The sequence below is a fragment of the Salarias fasciatus genome, chromosome 6, assembly GCF_902148845.1.
Source record: "Salarias fasciatus chromosome 6, fSalaFa1.1, whole genome shotgun sequence".
Lineage (NCBI taxonomy): Eukaryota > Metazoa > Chordata > Actinopteri > Blenniiformes > Blenniidae > Salarias > Salarias fasciatus.
The window spans coordinates 32,054,862-32,068,791 of record NC_043750.1 but is presented as its reverse complement, the minus strand read 5'-3'; the positions used below and the strand labels follow the sequence as shown (position 1 = coordinate 32,068,791).

The 13,930-nt window shown below is 43.7% G+C and overlaps 1 protein-coding gene across 1 annotated transcript; it reads right to left on the bottom strand.

Moving 5' to 3' along the window:
* Positions 1 to 11,963, bottom strand: LOC115389638 (elongation factor 1-alpha 1). The gene is made up of 8 exons (XM_030093126.1): positions 11,868 to 11,963; positions 2,492 to 2,646; positions 1,751 to 1,930; positions 1,377 to 1,673; positions 1,140 to 1,290; positions 750 to 1,006; positions 435 to 669; positions 1 to 262 (listed from the first exon to the last, which is right to left on the bottom strand). Exons 2-8 carry the CDS (start codon positions 2,633 to 2,635, stop codon positions 138 to 140), a joined length of 1,389 nt encoding a protein of 462 aa, XP_029948986.1. The 5' UTR covers positions 2,636 to 2,646; positions 11,868 to 11,963; the 3' UTR covers positions 1 to 137.
* Positions 11,964 to 13,930: the final 1,967 nt, after the last annotated feature.

The following is a 13,930-nucleotide window of genomic DNA, read 5'->3' as shown; positions in this document are numbered from 1 at the left end:
TCTCTTTTTTTCCTTCGTCTGCTTTTGCGATGCATTGTGATAATAGACCAGATGTTGACTATGGAGTGCAGGAGGGGTGGGCTGTTGGAGGGTCTTCGGCCACGGTGAGCGTTTGGGCCAGCAGCCCAGCACAACGTTCATTTGGCCTTCTGCGCCTTCTGTGCAGACTTCGTGATCTTGCCGCTGGTGGGGGCTTTCTTCTCCACGCCTTTGATCACGCCCACCGCCACCGTCTGACGCATGTCACGGACGGCGAAGCGCCCTGAGGAGGAGCCACATGAGAGCGCCCGTTATTCTGACGTGAATTTTGAAGTGTTGGAGAAAGGAGTGAACCTGCTATTGGTATAATTTCAATCCACAAACAAGTAATGTGAGTTTAATGACCAATGAAGCCTGATTGAGTTACTAGGAGTGTGTTTCGGGAGGAAGCGTACCCAGCGGGGGATACTCCGAGAAGCTCTCCACACACATGGGCTTGCCGGGGATCATGTCCACGATGGCGGCGTCTCCAGACTTCAGGAACTTGGGGTTGTCTTCCAGCTTCTTCCCGGAGCGCCGGTCGATCTTCTCCTTCAGCTCGGCGAACTTGCAGGCGATGTGCGCGGTGTGGCAGTCCAGCACCGGGGCGTATCCGGCACTGATCTGCCCCGGGTGGTTCAGGATGATCACCTGCCGAGCAGCAGAGAGAGGTGAGGCCCCGGGCGGAGGAGGAGGAGGAGGAGGAAGAGTTCGTCACGGTGGCAGCAGACCTGCGAGGTGAAGCCGGCCGCCTCCTGTGGGGGGTCGTTCCTGCTGTCTCCGGCCACGTTGCCTCGGCGGATGTCCTTCACCGACACGTTCTTCACGTTGAAGCCGACGTTGTCCCCGGGCAGAGCCTCGGTCAGCGCCTCGTGGTGCATCTCCACCGACTTCACCTCCGTGGTCACGTTGACGGGGGCAAAGGTCACCACCATGCCGGGCTTGAGGACTCCGGTTTCAACTCGGCCCACCGGGACCGTACCGATACCTGCAAGAGAGGAAGAAGAGAAACGCACAGCAGGAGCATTTAGGACAGAAAGAGCCGCGGGGAGTTCCTCCAAGACCTCATTCCTCAAATACTTCTGAGAAGTGGGACGCAGGACGCCCTCAGGACGCCTCACCTCCGATCTTGTAGACGTCCTGCAGAGGCAGGCGGAGCGGCTTATCGGTGGGACGGGTGGGGGGCTGGATGGCATCCAGAGCCTCCAGCAGGGTGGTGCCGGAGGCGTTCCCGTCTTTACGGTTGATCTTCCAGCCTTTGAACCAAGTCATCTACGGAAAAAAAGCTACTTTTCTGAAATCCTCATGCACAATGAGAAACACGGCCTGACAGGATGATGTTGTGAACCCAGACTCACGTTGGGGCTGGGCTCCAGCATGTTGTCTCCGTTCCAGCCGGAGATGGGCACGAAGGCCACGGTGTCCGGGTTGTATCCGATCTTCTTGATGTAGGTGCTGACCTCCTTCACGATCTCCTCGTAGCGCTTCTGGCTGTAGTTGGGCTCGGTGGAGTCCATCTTGTTGATGCCCACGATGAGCTGCTTCACGCCCAGCGTGTAGGCCAGCAGGGCGTGCTCGCGGGTCTGCCCGTTCTTGGAGATGCCGGCCTCGAACTCGCCGACGCCGGCGGCCACAATAAGCACGGCGCAGTCGGCCTGAAGGAGGAGAGAGGCATTAAAGAGGAGCCTCCTCCCCTCCGGAGCTGGTACTGCTGAGGCGAGAGGCTTCGTACCTGAGAGGTCCCGGTGATCATGTTCTTGATGAAGTCTCTGTGTCCCGGAGCGTCGATGATGGTCACGTAGTATTTGCTGGTCTCGAACTTCCACAGAGAAATGTCGATGGTGATGCCGCGCTCACGCTCCGCCTTCAGTTTATCCAGAACCCAGGCGTATTTGAAGGAACCTTTTCCCATCTGGCAGAAGAAAACAAAAACATTGAGTCTTTGATTGATATCATAAATTTAGGAGAAAATCTGTAATTCACAGCATGAATTAACAGAATGTGATGCAACAGTGCGTTTAGGTTATACTGTGAGACTGTTTTTCATTTGGTCTATATTTATGTTTTCTTTTTTTTTCTGCATCCTTTAATTTCACTTCATGGACTTATTTTCTGTTAGCAGCACTGAAACAACTCCCACCAGCAATAATCTACTCGACAAAGTTTCAAGTGAAATCAAAAGTTTGGCATTTACACTGAAACGTTTTGAAACCAATGTCCGGCTACATGGAAAACGCTGAATGACGTAGCTTTCAAGATGTGACGAGTGGGTGCTGTTGTTCTTGAGGTGAAACTACACACACATGCTCACAGAGAACCCTGGGAACCATTCATCTGATACAACTCCTGAGGTTTTATCAAGACTTTCCAGTTCCTGTTTTTTTTTTTGCCGTTTTACTGTCTTAATGTTTTTTTTAACTGTTCTCACTTCACACACACACACACACTCACACACACAGATCGTGAGCCTGACCTCAGCAGCTTCCTTCTCGAACTTCTCGATGGTCCTCTTGTCGATACCTCCACACTTGTAGATCAGGTGCCCGGTGGTGGTGGACTTCCCGGAGTCCACATGCCCGATGACCACGATATTAATGTGGAGCTTCTCCTTCCCCATGGCGGCTCGCTCTGGAAGACACAGACAGACCCTTGGGAATCAGAAACATGGACAACAAGCACATTTTCACACGTTTACATTAAAACTGAACTGATTCAGTTTTATTAGTTCTGTACATGACATGAACATTTGAACATTTTTAGACCCTAATTTACTTGAAAGCTTAACTCTATAAACTGATTGTACTTTCAGTCTGCATACATTTTGCAAGTAATCAACTAATATTAACACCCCGTGCAAAGACGACGATTCAAATGAGGATTCTGTGCATTTCAAACGCTGTTTAATTACAATGATCTGCTGGAAACTGTAAAGTTTCTGCAGTTGAAGTGATCTCATGGAGCGCTGAGAAAAGTTGAATGTGTTCTGGTAGAAAGTTAAGAAACATGCCAGAGTTACAACATATAAAGCTGAATTTACTTCTTATGAACCTACTCATAATCAAGTCTGCATAAGTCATGTGAAGGCAGATGAGCACAACAGCAGCTTACACCAGTTCAAACCACACATAATCATAAACATTACAAAAAAAAGTGAAGTTTTGCATCATGGGCACTGTAAATTAAACCACATTTTCATGAATAAATTCCAATATTCTGTACAGGACATGCAACCTCTCAACTTAAAGGCAGCTTCACTTCTCTACTACTGGAGTAGAGTAGTAGAGAGTACAGCTCCACTCCTCACTTTCAGCTTTGTTTCCCTTCTCCTATTTTATTAAGGATGCATCGTTTCACTTCCTCATTTTACTGTATTTCACTGTAATTTAAAGCATTTTGAATTGTCCTGCTACGAATGGAGATGTTGAAATAAGATGAATTCACCTCTGAGGTTTCATTTTCCACTCCTCAAACTAAAAAAGCTGCACTTTCAAGATCATCTTATGATCTCATTCTTGCATAAAAGCCTCATGTTTTCATAAATGGAGCAGGGAATATCCAAACCTCTCAATAGATTAACATTTTCAGTAAATTACATACATTTTATACAGCAATTTGAACCATAAACTGAAATCTGTGGCATATATTCCACTTCCCTTAGCATTCATTTAGATATAATACAGATAATTAATCTAATTTTATCTTTAATTCAACCAATTAACGGAAAACATTGTCTCGTGCGTTAGTAATAATGCAATATTAAGACTATCACAAGACTTTTATGGACTTATTTAATGGAATGTGTATTGTAAATGGCTCACTAGGCCCCACGCGACTTAGCTTAGCATGTTAGCAGTAAAACAAATATTGAGGTTTGACGTTTGAATTAAGATTAAACAGAACAAGTATAACCAGTAAAACAATCTGTTACCATAAAAATGGTATTATGAGTACTAAAACATCAAAAACGTGTTTAAAATCCGGCGCGGGACTTACTCTCATAAAAAGTTCCATTTTAAAATCTAAAACTGAGGTTAATCAATTTTTTCAAAAATAAAGTTTTAAGTCAAATGATATCTTACTGCAGTGTAAAACAGAAAGTTTATCTTTATTTTACCTTTATTTTATCGTCCTTGGTTAATTTTCTTTCAGAAGCAGGAGTCCGTGAATGAGTTTTTTTTAATGTTGAAAAACTTTATTGACAAACATTTAGCTAAAAAAACGTTTCCATAATAAATATAAAGATATCTAAATATATAGATATATTGATATATAAAATTCAGAAAAAAACTCTTGAAAATATTAAATATAAGAAAATCCAAGAAAAAAAAGTTTCCATTGTTTTACATCTGAAAAGAGACAAAATGAGCACATGCAGTATTATAAATGTCCAGGAGATGTCACTGTTAACACTCTTTCATCTTAGGCGAATTGAATAGAAGAGAACAGAATAGAAAAGACTTCATAATCCCAGACAGAGGCAGAGCGTGGGTCTCAGTACAGAGGGGATGGAGCCTTCTCGATGGGCCCTTATGATAGTAATTTTACCATTCAGACAATACCTCTTTTAATATTCACATGGACAATACGAATCACTCTCTCACTATGGACTTCTCATCATGCCTGGACAGTTTTGGCTTTCAACAACATATTAATTTCCCCACCCATTCCAAAGGTCATATTCTTGATCTGGTCTGTTGCTCCGGTGTATCCCCCTCTAACTGCTCTTCTTCATATCTCCCCATCTCCGACCATCTGTTTATCTCATTTAATTTAAATTTGATAATCTCCACTACCAAACCTTCACGTATAATGACATTTCGTAACATCAAGGACATTAATCCAACTTCTCTGACCTTGGACATCAAAGCACTCCCCACCATCAGCACCACCTCTACTACTGATGAACTGGTTTCCCACTACAATAACAGTCTCCATACTCAGGTCTCATCAGTGCAGGAGATGGGAACACCCGGACTTTGTTTTCTCTCATTCATAACTCCTTGCGCCCTCCAGATACCTTCCCCCCTCATCTTTACTCCAGCAGCTACTGCAATTCACACATGAGCTTCTTCACTGCAAAAAATGATAATATCCACCAGCAACTGACCTCTGACACTTCCTCCAGTTTATCTCCCTCTGATCCCTTAGTTTCCATCTCTCAGCCACTTTCTCATTTCCACCTTCCCTCGTCTGCTGAAATTTGTGAACTAATCAGAAATTCAAAATCATCCACCTGTCAACTTGACCCTCTTCCAACACCTCTGATCAAAGCCTGCCTCCCCTCCCTGTCACCTCTGATCACTGACATCATCCTGCAACTGCTGGAGCTAAATCTGTCCCCCCCTCTTCTGTGTGCAGAGGTCTACCGCCCCCCCCAAATTCAATAAGGACTTCATCTCTGACTTTGCTGATTTTCTGTCTGGGCTTGTGGTCAGATATGACAATTTTATTATCTGTGGTGATTTCAATGTCCATGTTTGTTGTGTCTCGCAGCCTCTGTCCCAGGATTTTTCAAACTTACTTAATTCATTCAGTCTCGTTTAAGCTGTTGATGGCCCCTCCCACGAAAAGGGCCACACACTTGATCTCGTCTTAGTCCATGGCGTTTCCGTTTCTGTTAATGAAATCTGTCCCATGGCTTTTTCTGACCACTCCCCAATTCTGTTCTCTGTCTCAATACAATGCTCAGGTAGTTCCTACAAGGCCCCTAAACAAGTATCACGCTTTCTGAACTCATCTACTGCTGAGCAGTTCTCTGCCACTTTCAGGGTGTGTAGGCTGCCTCCAGACCCTATAGTTGGAACTCCTGCTGATGAGCTTTTCTTCATGTTCTCCTCAGCTTGCACAAAAATCCTGGACTCAATTGGCCCCCTTAAGTCCAAGCGCCACAAAACTCAGGCCACTCCATGGCTAAATGCCTCCACACGTGCCCTCAGGCGCAACTGCAGACGCGCTGAGCACAAATGGAAGAAGGACCGCCTCCACGTCTCCCTTCAAATTCTCCGCAGTTGCTTGACAGACTAACATCGAGCTATTAAATATGCCAAGTCACAGCACATTTCCACTCTGATCTCTTCAAACTGTCACAAACCCCAGGTTCTTTTTCACACTTTGAACTCCCTCATCAACCCCCGCAATGATCCCCCCATCATGCCCTCTCCTGCCCTCTGTGATAGCTTTCAACAATTCTTTATCAGCAAGATAGCTGCACTCAGGCCCCCTACTGCCCCTTTGTCAGCAACTTTCTCACAATTTGAGCCCGCTTCACTAGCCTCCCTTTCTGCCATAGTCAGGCACTTGCAGCCTTCAAACTGCTCTTCTGACTGTCTACCCTTGCGTCTACTCAAGGATCCAACAGTCCTTGATTCAGTTGCCCCCTTCCTCCTCTCATTAGTTAACTGCATCCTGTCCACTGGTTGTGTCCCGGTGCTCCTAGATCTCACTTCCACTTTCGATACAGTGGACCACAGGGTCCTGTTGTCTCGCCTTGAACACCTAGGCATCAAGGGTACAGTCCTGGAGTTTTTCCGTTCCTACCTGACTGACAGGAGCTTCTCTGTGCAGCTGGGAGAATTCACCTCTTCTGCAGCCCCCCTCTCCTGTGGTGTGCCTCAAGGCTCCATCCCCTAGGCCCCATTTTATTTATTTTGTACACACTGCCCTTAGGAGATATCATAACCAAATATAATATCTCCTTCCACTGCTGTGCAGATGACGTCCAGCTTTACCTCCCCTTCAAGGTCGACGACCCTGCTGCTCTCCAGCCTCTGCTTGACTGCATGTCAGACATTAAGGCATGGATGACAGCCAACTTCCTCAACCTCAATGAAGATAAGACAGAGGTTATTGTGTTTGGCAAAACTCCTCCAGCTCTTTACTTCAACGCTCTGGGTCCTCTTGCCATGAAGTCCAAGCCAGCTGTGAGGAATCTGGGTGTGATTTTTGACAGTTCTCTCAAGTTCGAACAGCAGATCAGTGCAGTCGTCAGAAGAAGTTTTTTCAGTCTGAGGACTTTGGCAAAGAATAAAGCTTACCTTCTCCAGGCAGGGTTAGAGCAGGCCATGCACGCCTTTGTTACCTCTAACTTGGACTATTGCAATAGTCTTTACACCGGTATTGATAAAACCCAACTTCACCGCTTACAGCTTGTTCAGAACTCTGCCGCTCGACTCCTTACCTGCACCAGAAAACATGCTCATATCACCCCGGTTCCCTTCACTGGCTCCCGATCCGCTACCGCATTGACTTTAAAATCCTTCTAACAGTTTTCAAATCACTTCATCAGCTTGCCCCTCCGTACCTGGCCGATCTTCTCCACCCGTTCACCCCGTCCAGAGCATTACGGTCGGCTGATCAACGCCTTCTCGCTGTTCCTAGGTCTAGGTTAAAAACCAGGGGGGACAGAGCCTTTTCTGTGGCGGCCCCTAGACTCTGGAACTCCATTCCCCTCCACATCCGAGCAGCCGACTCTGTGGGAATCTTTAAGTCCCTTCTGAAGACCCACCGCTTTTCTTTGGCCTTCAGCTAGGTCTTACCTTGTTTTTAGTTTTTTTGTGTCTGATTTTGAGATGTGTTTTAATGATTGCTGATTACTTTTGACTTTTTACCTTTTCACCTTTTCACCTCTCTGATTGTTTTATTGTTTGCTCATTGCCCTTGTGAAGCACTTTGGTATGGCTAAGCTGTTTATAAATGTGCTATATAAATAAAAGTGATCTGACTTGACTTGATCATCCACTCCTCCCTCACTTCTGGTTCTGTTCCATCGCCTCTGAAATCCGCTGCAATAACTCCAATTCTCAAAAAACCTGGTTCTGACCCCAATAACTTCATAACCTTGGTCCCATTTCTAATGTGCCATTTCTCTCAAAAATTCTGGAGAAAAAAGTTGTCTCCCAAATCCACTCTCACCTCTCCAATAACAGCCTCTTTGAGCAATTCCAATCTGGTTTTCGTCCCCACCACAGCACAGAAACCGCTCTACTTAAAATAACCAACGACCTCCTGATGGCAGCAGATTCCGGACTTTTATCCATCCCCATCCTTCTAGACCTGAGTGCAGCTTTTGACACCATCTCTCATTCCATCCTTCTCCTTAGACTGGCATCTATTGGTTTATCTGGCACACCCCTGGACTGTTTTACATCATATCTCTCTGGCCGCACTCAGTGCATTCAGTTAAAAACATTCACTTCCCATTCTGTGCCCCTCTCTTCTGGTGTTCCCCAAGGCTCTGTTCTTGGTCCCCTTCTCTTCATCATTTATCCTCTCCCCCTTGGCCAGATATTCCGGAAATATAGCATATAGTTTCATTGCTACGCGGACGACACCCAGCTCTACCTCTCTTCCAAACCCACCTCCACCCTCCCCCCACCTCCCTCTGCGTCTGTCTCCAGGAAATCAAATCCTGGTTTCCTCTAATTTTCTCAAACTGAATAGCGACAAAACTGAGGTTCTCCTCACTGGCTCCAAATCAGTTCGCACTAAAATCAATAGCTTCACCATCACCATTGATAATTCCACCTTTTCTCCTTCCCCGCAGGTCAAGAGTTTGGGTGTCGTCCTCGATGGCACTCTGTCATTTAAAACTCACATCAATAACATCACCCAATCTGCATACGTTCATCTCCGTAACATTAATCATCTCCGTCCCTCCCTCACTCCTGCCAGCACCGCCATCCTGGTCCACTCTCTTGTCACCTCCCGTCTCGACTATTGTAATTCACTTCTCTCCGGTCTTCCACTTAAATGCCTCCATAAACTCCAAATGGTCCAGAATGCATCTGCCCGATTATCACCAGGACTCCCTCTTTCCACTACATCACCCTAGTTCTCCAACAGCTTCACTGGCTTCCAGTCACTCACCGTATCATCTACAAAACCATTCTGTTAACATTCAAGGCCCTCCATAACCTTGCCCCTCTGTACCTCACTGATCGACTCCACATAAACACACCCAGCCGGTCTTTAAGATCCTCTTCATCTCTCAGTCTCAACATCCCCCCTGCCCGCATGACCACCATGGGCTCCAGAGCCTTTAGCCGCTCTGCTCCCCGCCTCTGGAACTCCCTCCCACCTGACATCAGAAACATCAACTCATTACCCATTTTCAAATCCACTCTCAAAACCCACCTGTTCAGACAAGCTTACTCACTTTGATCTCCAGTCCTCCTTCTGTTTTAATCCGGTAAACTTGTATTCGTAAATTCCTTTTAACACTTTTTATGTTTTAACCTATGTATTTGAAACTGTTTTTATCTTGTTTCCTTGTACGGTGACCTTGAGTGTCTTGAAAGGCGCCTATAAATAAAATGTATTATTATTATTATGATTATTCATCCTACCATCAAACAACACACCAATGCTCACTTTTATTGAGCGAAGCAAACATATATGCCTCAGAAAGCAGAATAACGTCACAAACCAGTTCACAAACTTGTTCTGAAGAACAAATACACATACACACGCAAGAACACACACACACACAAATGATGCAGCCTGAACAGGTGTGTCAATCTCAGAGCGTCCTCTGTCCATGGTGCTAAAAACTTAGATGAAAAGTCACTGGCTAAATCTGTACCATCTTTGATACAGCCTAAATATAAAATGAACACAGCTGGTCTAAAATTACACAATCTATTCAGATAGATATAGACACAGCTATCTATATCTTTTGGAATTCACGTATATTAGAAAAAAAATAGACTCGGAGGTCTCTTATAGTTGAGAGCAACACAAGGCACATTCAAATAGGCAGGTGTTTAAGACCACAGCATTCTGATAAAGATAATATTTTTGAAGGTTTCACTGACTCACCAATGGCTCCGATGTTAGGTTTTGGGTAGTACCGCTAGCGGCTAGCATAGTGTTTAGCATACTGTTTAACTTCCCTCCAAAGAGTTCAGATCAAGTGCAAAGAAGAAACTCGTTCATGCCGCACAGCCAATCAGCGCTGGCTTACAGCTCTGACGCATTCATGGACAGTCGTAATATAAGAATTGGCAAATTGGAGCCAACACTCATACGCGTATACCTTCTCTCACACACGGCACATTTTATTATAATAATTTATTTACAAGGAAATGTGAACACATCACATGGAACGGGGGCCCTATGACCTTGTGGGTCCTGGGGCGACCGCCCCCTTGCCCCCACTCTGGCTCCGCTACAAATCCCAGAGTTTTCTTTTCAGTGTTGTTCCACAAAGAATTGATTATAATTAATAGAAAACAATGTTGAAATATGAAATGAGGCTGATTAAAATGTACACAAGTAAAATTAAATATTGAAATGCAAAAGGATACACAGAAAGTAATTTAAAGGTGCATTAAGGAGTTTTACAACCTTAAAAATACTTATTTTCCACCATAAATATGTTACGCATTTTTAATGATGTGTACAATGTGCCCTGACATATTCATTACAAGTACCTCTAACAGCGCTAAATTATCACTTGAAAGTTGCAGTGCCGGTCCGACACCAGCATTTTTTGGAGAGAATTTGAAAGGAATGACGTAATGCTTGCTCCGGCTAGTTAAGTTTCGTCTTGTCCGCCATTACTCCGCCAGATGCTTAGTGAGCAACAACTGAGCAGGAGCTTCCAGAAAGTAAGAAAAGACTGGCTTCTAGCACTGCCACAACTCCAGCACAGACCCCACCAGGTAAAAGACACTTAAATTTTACCTGAGCACTACTAAACGAGCGAGGAAGGAGTTCCTCTCTTCCGTGCACGCGAGCCACAGGCACCACTAAGCTGCATTATGCCCAAGGCCTGCAGGGGGTGCTGTTTCGTATAAAACGTGCAAACTCCTCAATGCACCTTTAAGGATGGAAGAATTTATTCACGGGGAATCCTTTACAAATAACAATTATTGATCTGTTTAGTGGTATTTTTCATGACTTTATTTTTATAAATCAATTTTTGATTTCACCCAATTCTAATAACAAGTGGATCCTAATTCCCCCATCAGAAGTACAATCTGATTGTTGCTTTTTATGATGATGATGATGTTGATAATAATATTAAGAAAAAGTTTGTTTATGTAGCATCTTCCATACAGCTCAAACTGTATCCCAAATTAAAAGGAAGACAAAAAACTGACTTTTAATATTCAATTCAATTCACTTCCGAAACAATTGCAAAAGACAAAAGAGAAAGATATACCATTTGAAGTATGATGAAAGAAATATCTTGTCAATGATAATGAATGATAAAGCTGAGGGTGGTTTTGCATCAGTTTTTTATTGCGCAGGAGCACCACGGTCCTCCCAATTACGCTGATTGATCTTTAAATGCATCACAATGACAAATACAAGGCATTACTTTTATTTTTTGTTTATTATTAGAAAATCAGAAAACATCTGGGTGTATTTCTCAGGTCATGTCAAAACGAACTTTTCATTCCAACACTCAGCCCTGAAATCACCTGACTTTATGACAGTAATTTGAGCATACAAAAATGATAACAACCGTCAGGGCAGTAATAATAATACTGTAAATGACAACAATATGACAGTGTGCGTCAGTGGCGCACTGAGCAGGTGATCATGACTCTGCAGAGCTTGAGGGCGTTTTAATGAATGCCTCCTCCTCATCCTCCTGCAGAGACTCTTTCTTTCTCCTGTGGCAGTATGACAGGACTCGAACAATCCTGCTGTGAAACTGCGCCATAGCCCCCCCGCACACACACCCTGCGCCCCCCTGGATCACATTACCACAACATGGATCCACTGCATGGAAAAGCGTTTATTACATAACTGCTGCTGCACTCTGTCCCCCTCATCCCCGGATCCGCGTGCACCGTGCACGGCAGGCTGATGGAGAAAAGACAGATGTGGAGGTGTCCTACCTTTGGAAGCTCCGAGGCGAAGATGGAACTGAAGCTGCAGACTCACAGCAGGAATCCGCTGCGTCAGCTGACGACCACCTGCAGGACCGCGGACCACCAGCAGGGGGAGACTCCTCTCTCTCTCTCTCTCTCTCTCTCTCTCTCTCTCTCTCTCTCTCTCTCTCTCTCTCTCTCTCTCTCTCTCTCTCTAAAATCGTATTGCTGCGTACAGAGCTGGGTCTGTTTTAGGATATTATTACTCCATCCAAAAATGTACTGAAGAGCAATAAAGTAGTTGGATTGAAAGTTACTAAAGTAGAGAACAATCACAGAGTAATATGCAAAAGTAATATGCAGTATATGCAATCTGGGCAATAAGTTAATCAAATTATTTATAAATAAACACTTTCCTTAATTCTTTATTTCATTTATGTAAGACTGGTTTGCAAAACAAAAGGTGGAATTGGGAATTGTTGGGGAAAAAAAGAAGGGGGGGTATAAAGTAGAAATGAAATGATATTTTTGAAAAATATACAGTAAAAATTGGTTACACAAATGTGATTTCAAAAATTTCTATGTGTTTTTTTCAGGAAAAAAGAAAAAAGGGCAAAGAAAAAAGACAAAAGAAAGTGATGTAGGAAAAAAATGAATGAAAAACGGGGGAACAACACAAAAAACTGAAAAACGAAGGTTAAAAGAAAAATGGAGGGGAAAAGCAGGAAAAAAGAAGAGACAGAAAGATGTAAAAGTGAAGGAAAGAAAAAAAATAAGAAAATAGGAAAACGAAGGAAAAAAATAGACAATAAAAGAAGGGATTATATATGAAATAAACAATTGTTTGTAGAGCTTAAACTGCTCCAACAGTGTGTATGAGCAGTGTGATGTGAAAATAAAATAGTGTGTTTTGAAATTGTAATGAATTGCAGGCTGTTGGAGCCAGAGTGGGGGCAAGGGGGCGGTCGCCCCAGGGCCCGCAAGGTCATAGGGCCCCGTTTCATGTGATGCTTTCACATTTACTCCTAAATAAATTATTATAATAAAATGTGCAGCGTGTGAGAGAAGGTACACGCATGTGGGCTCCAATTTGCCAATTCTTACATTACGACTGTCCATGAATGCATCAGAGCTGCTGATTGGCTGTGCGGCATGAACCAGTTTTTTCTTTTGCACTTGATCTGAACTCTTTGGAGGGAAGTTCAACAGTATGCTAAACACTATGCTAGCCGCTAGCGGTACTACCCAAAACCTAACATCGGAGCCACTGGTGGGTCAGTGAAACCTTCAAAAATATTATCTTTATCAGAATGCTGTGGTCTTAAACACCTGCCTATCTGAATGTGCCTTGTGTTGCTCTCAACTATAAGAGACCTCCGAGTCTATTTTTTTTCTAATATACGTGAATTCCAAAAGATATAGATAGCTGTGTCTCTATCTATCTGAATAGATTGTGTAATTTTAGACCAGCTGTGTTCATTTTATATTTAAGCTGTATCAAAGATGGTACAGATTTAGCCCGTGACTTTTTATCTAAGTTTTTAGCACCATGGACAGCGGACGCTCTGAGATTGACAACTGTCACGCTGCAGTTGTATGTGTGTGCGTGTGTATGTGTATTTGTTCTTCAGAACAAGTTTGTGAACTGGTTTGTGACTTTATTCTGCTTTCTGAGGCATATAGGTTTGCTTGGCTCAATGAAAGTGAGCATTACTGTGTTGTTTGATGGTAGCATGAGGGATTGTTTGAATGGTAAAATTACTGTCATAAGGGCATGTAGAGAATGCTCCGCCCCCTCTGTACTGAGACCCACTCTCTGCCTCTGATTGCAGGACAACTTTATTGAACACTGTCTTGAATTCAGTTGCTCTTTTTTGGCAGTCAGCCAGATACTGTATACTGAGGATTTTATTCCTTTTGTTGATTTACTTTATTGCATAAAAGGGTTTCAAGAGGAGTTTCTTTTGCTTTATCTTGGAATATTTCTTTACATTTCTCATTAACCCAGTCTCCTATTTGTAGAAATTTGAAAAAAAAGACTGTGTATAATAGGAGATCAGCTGAATATGAGGAAAGTTTATGTTCACTTC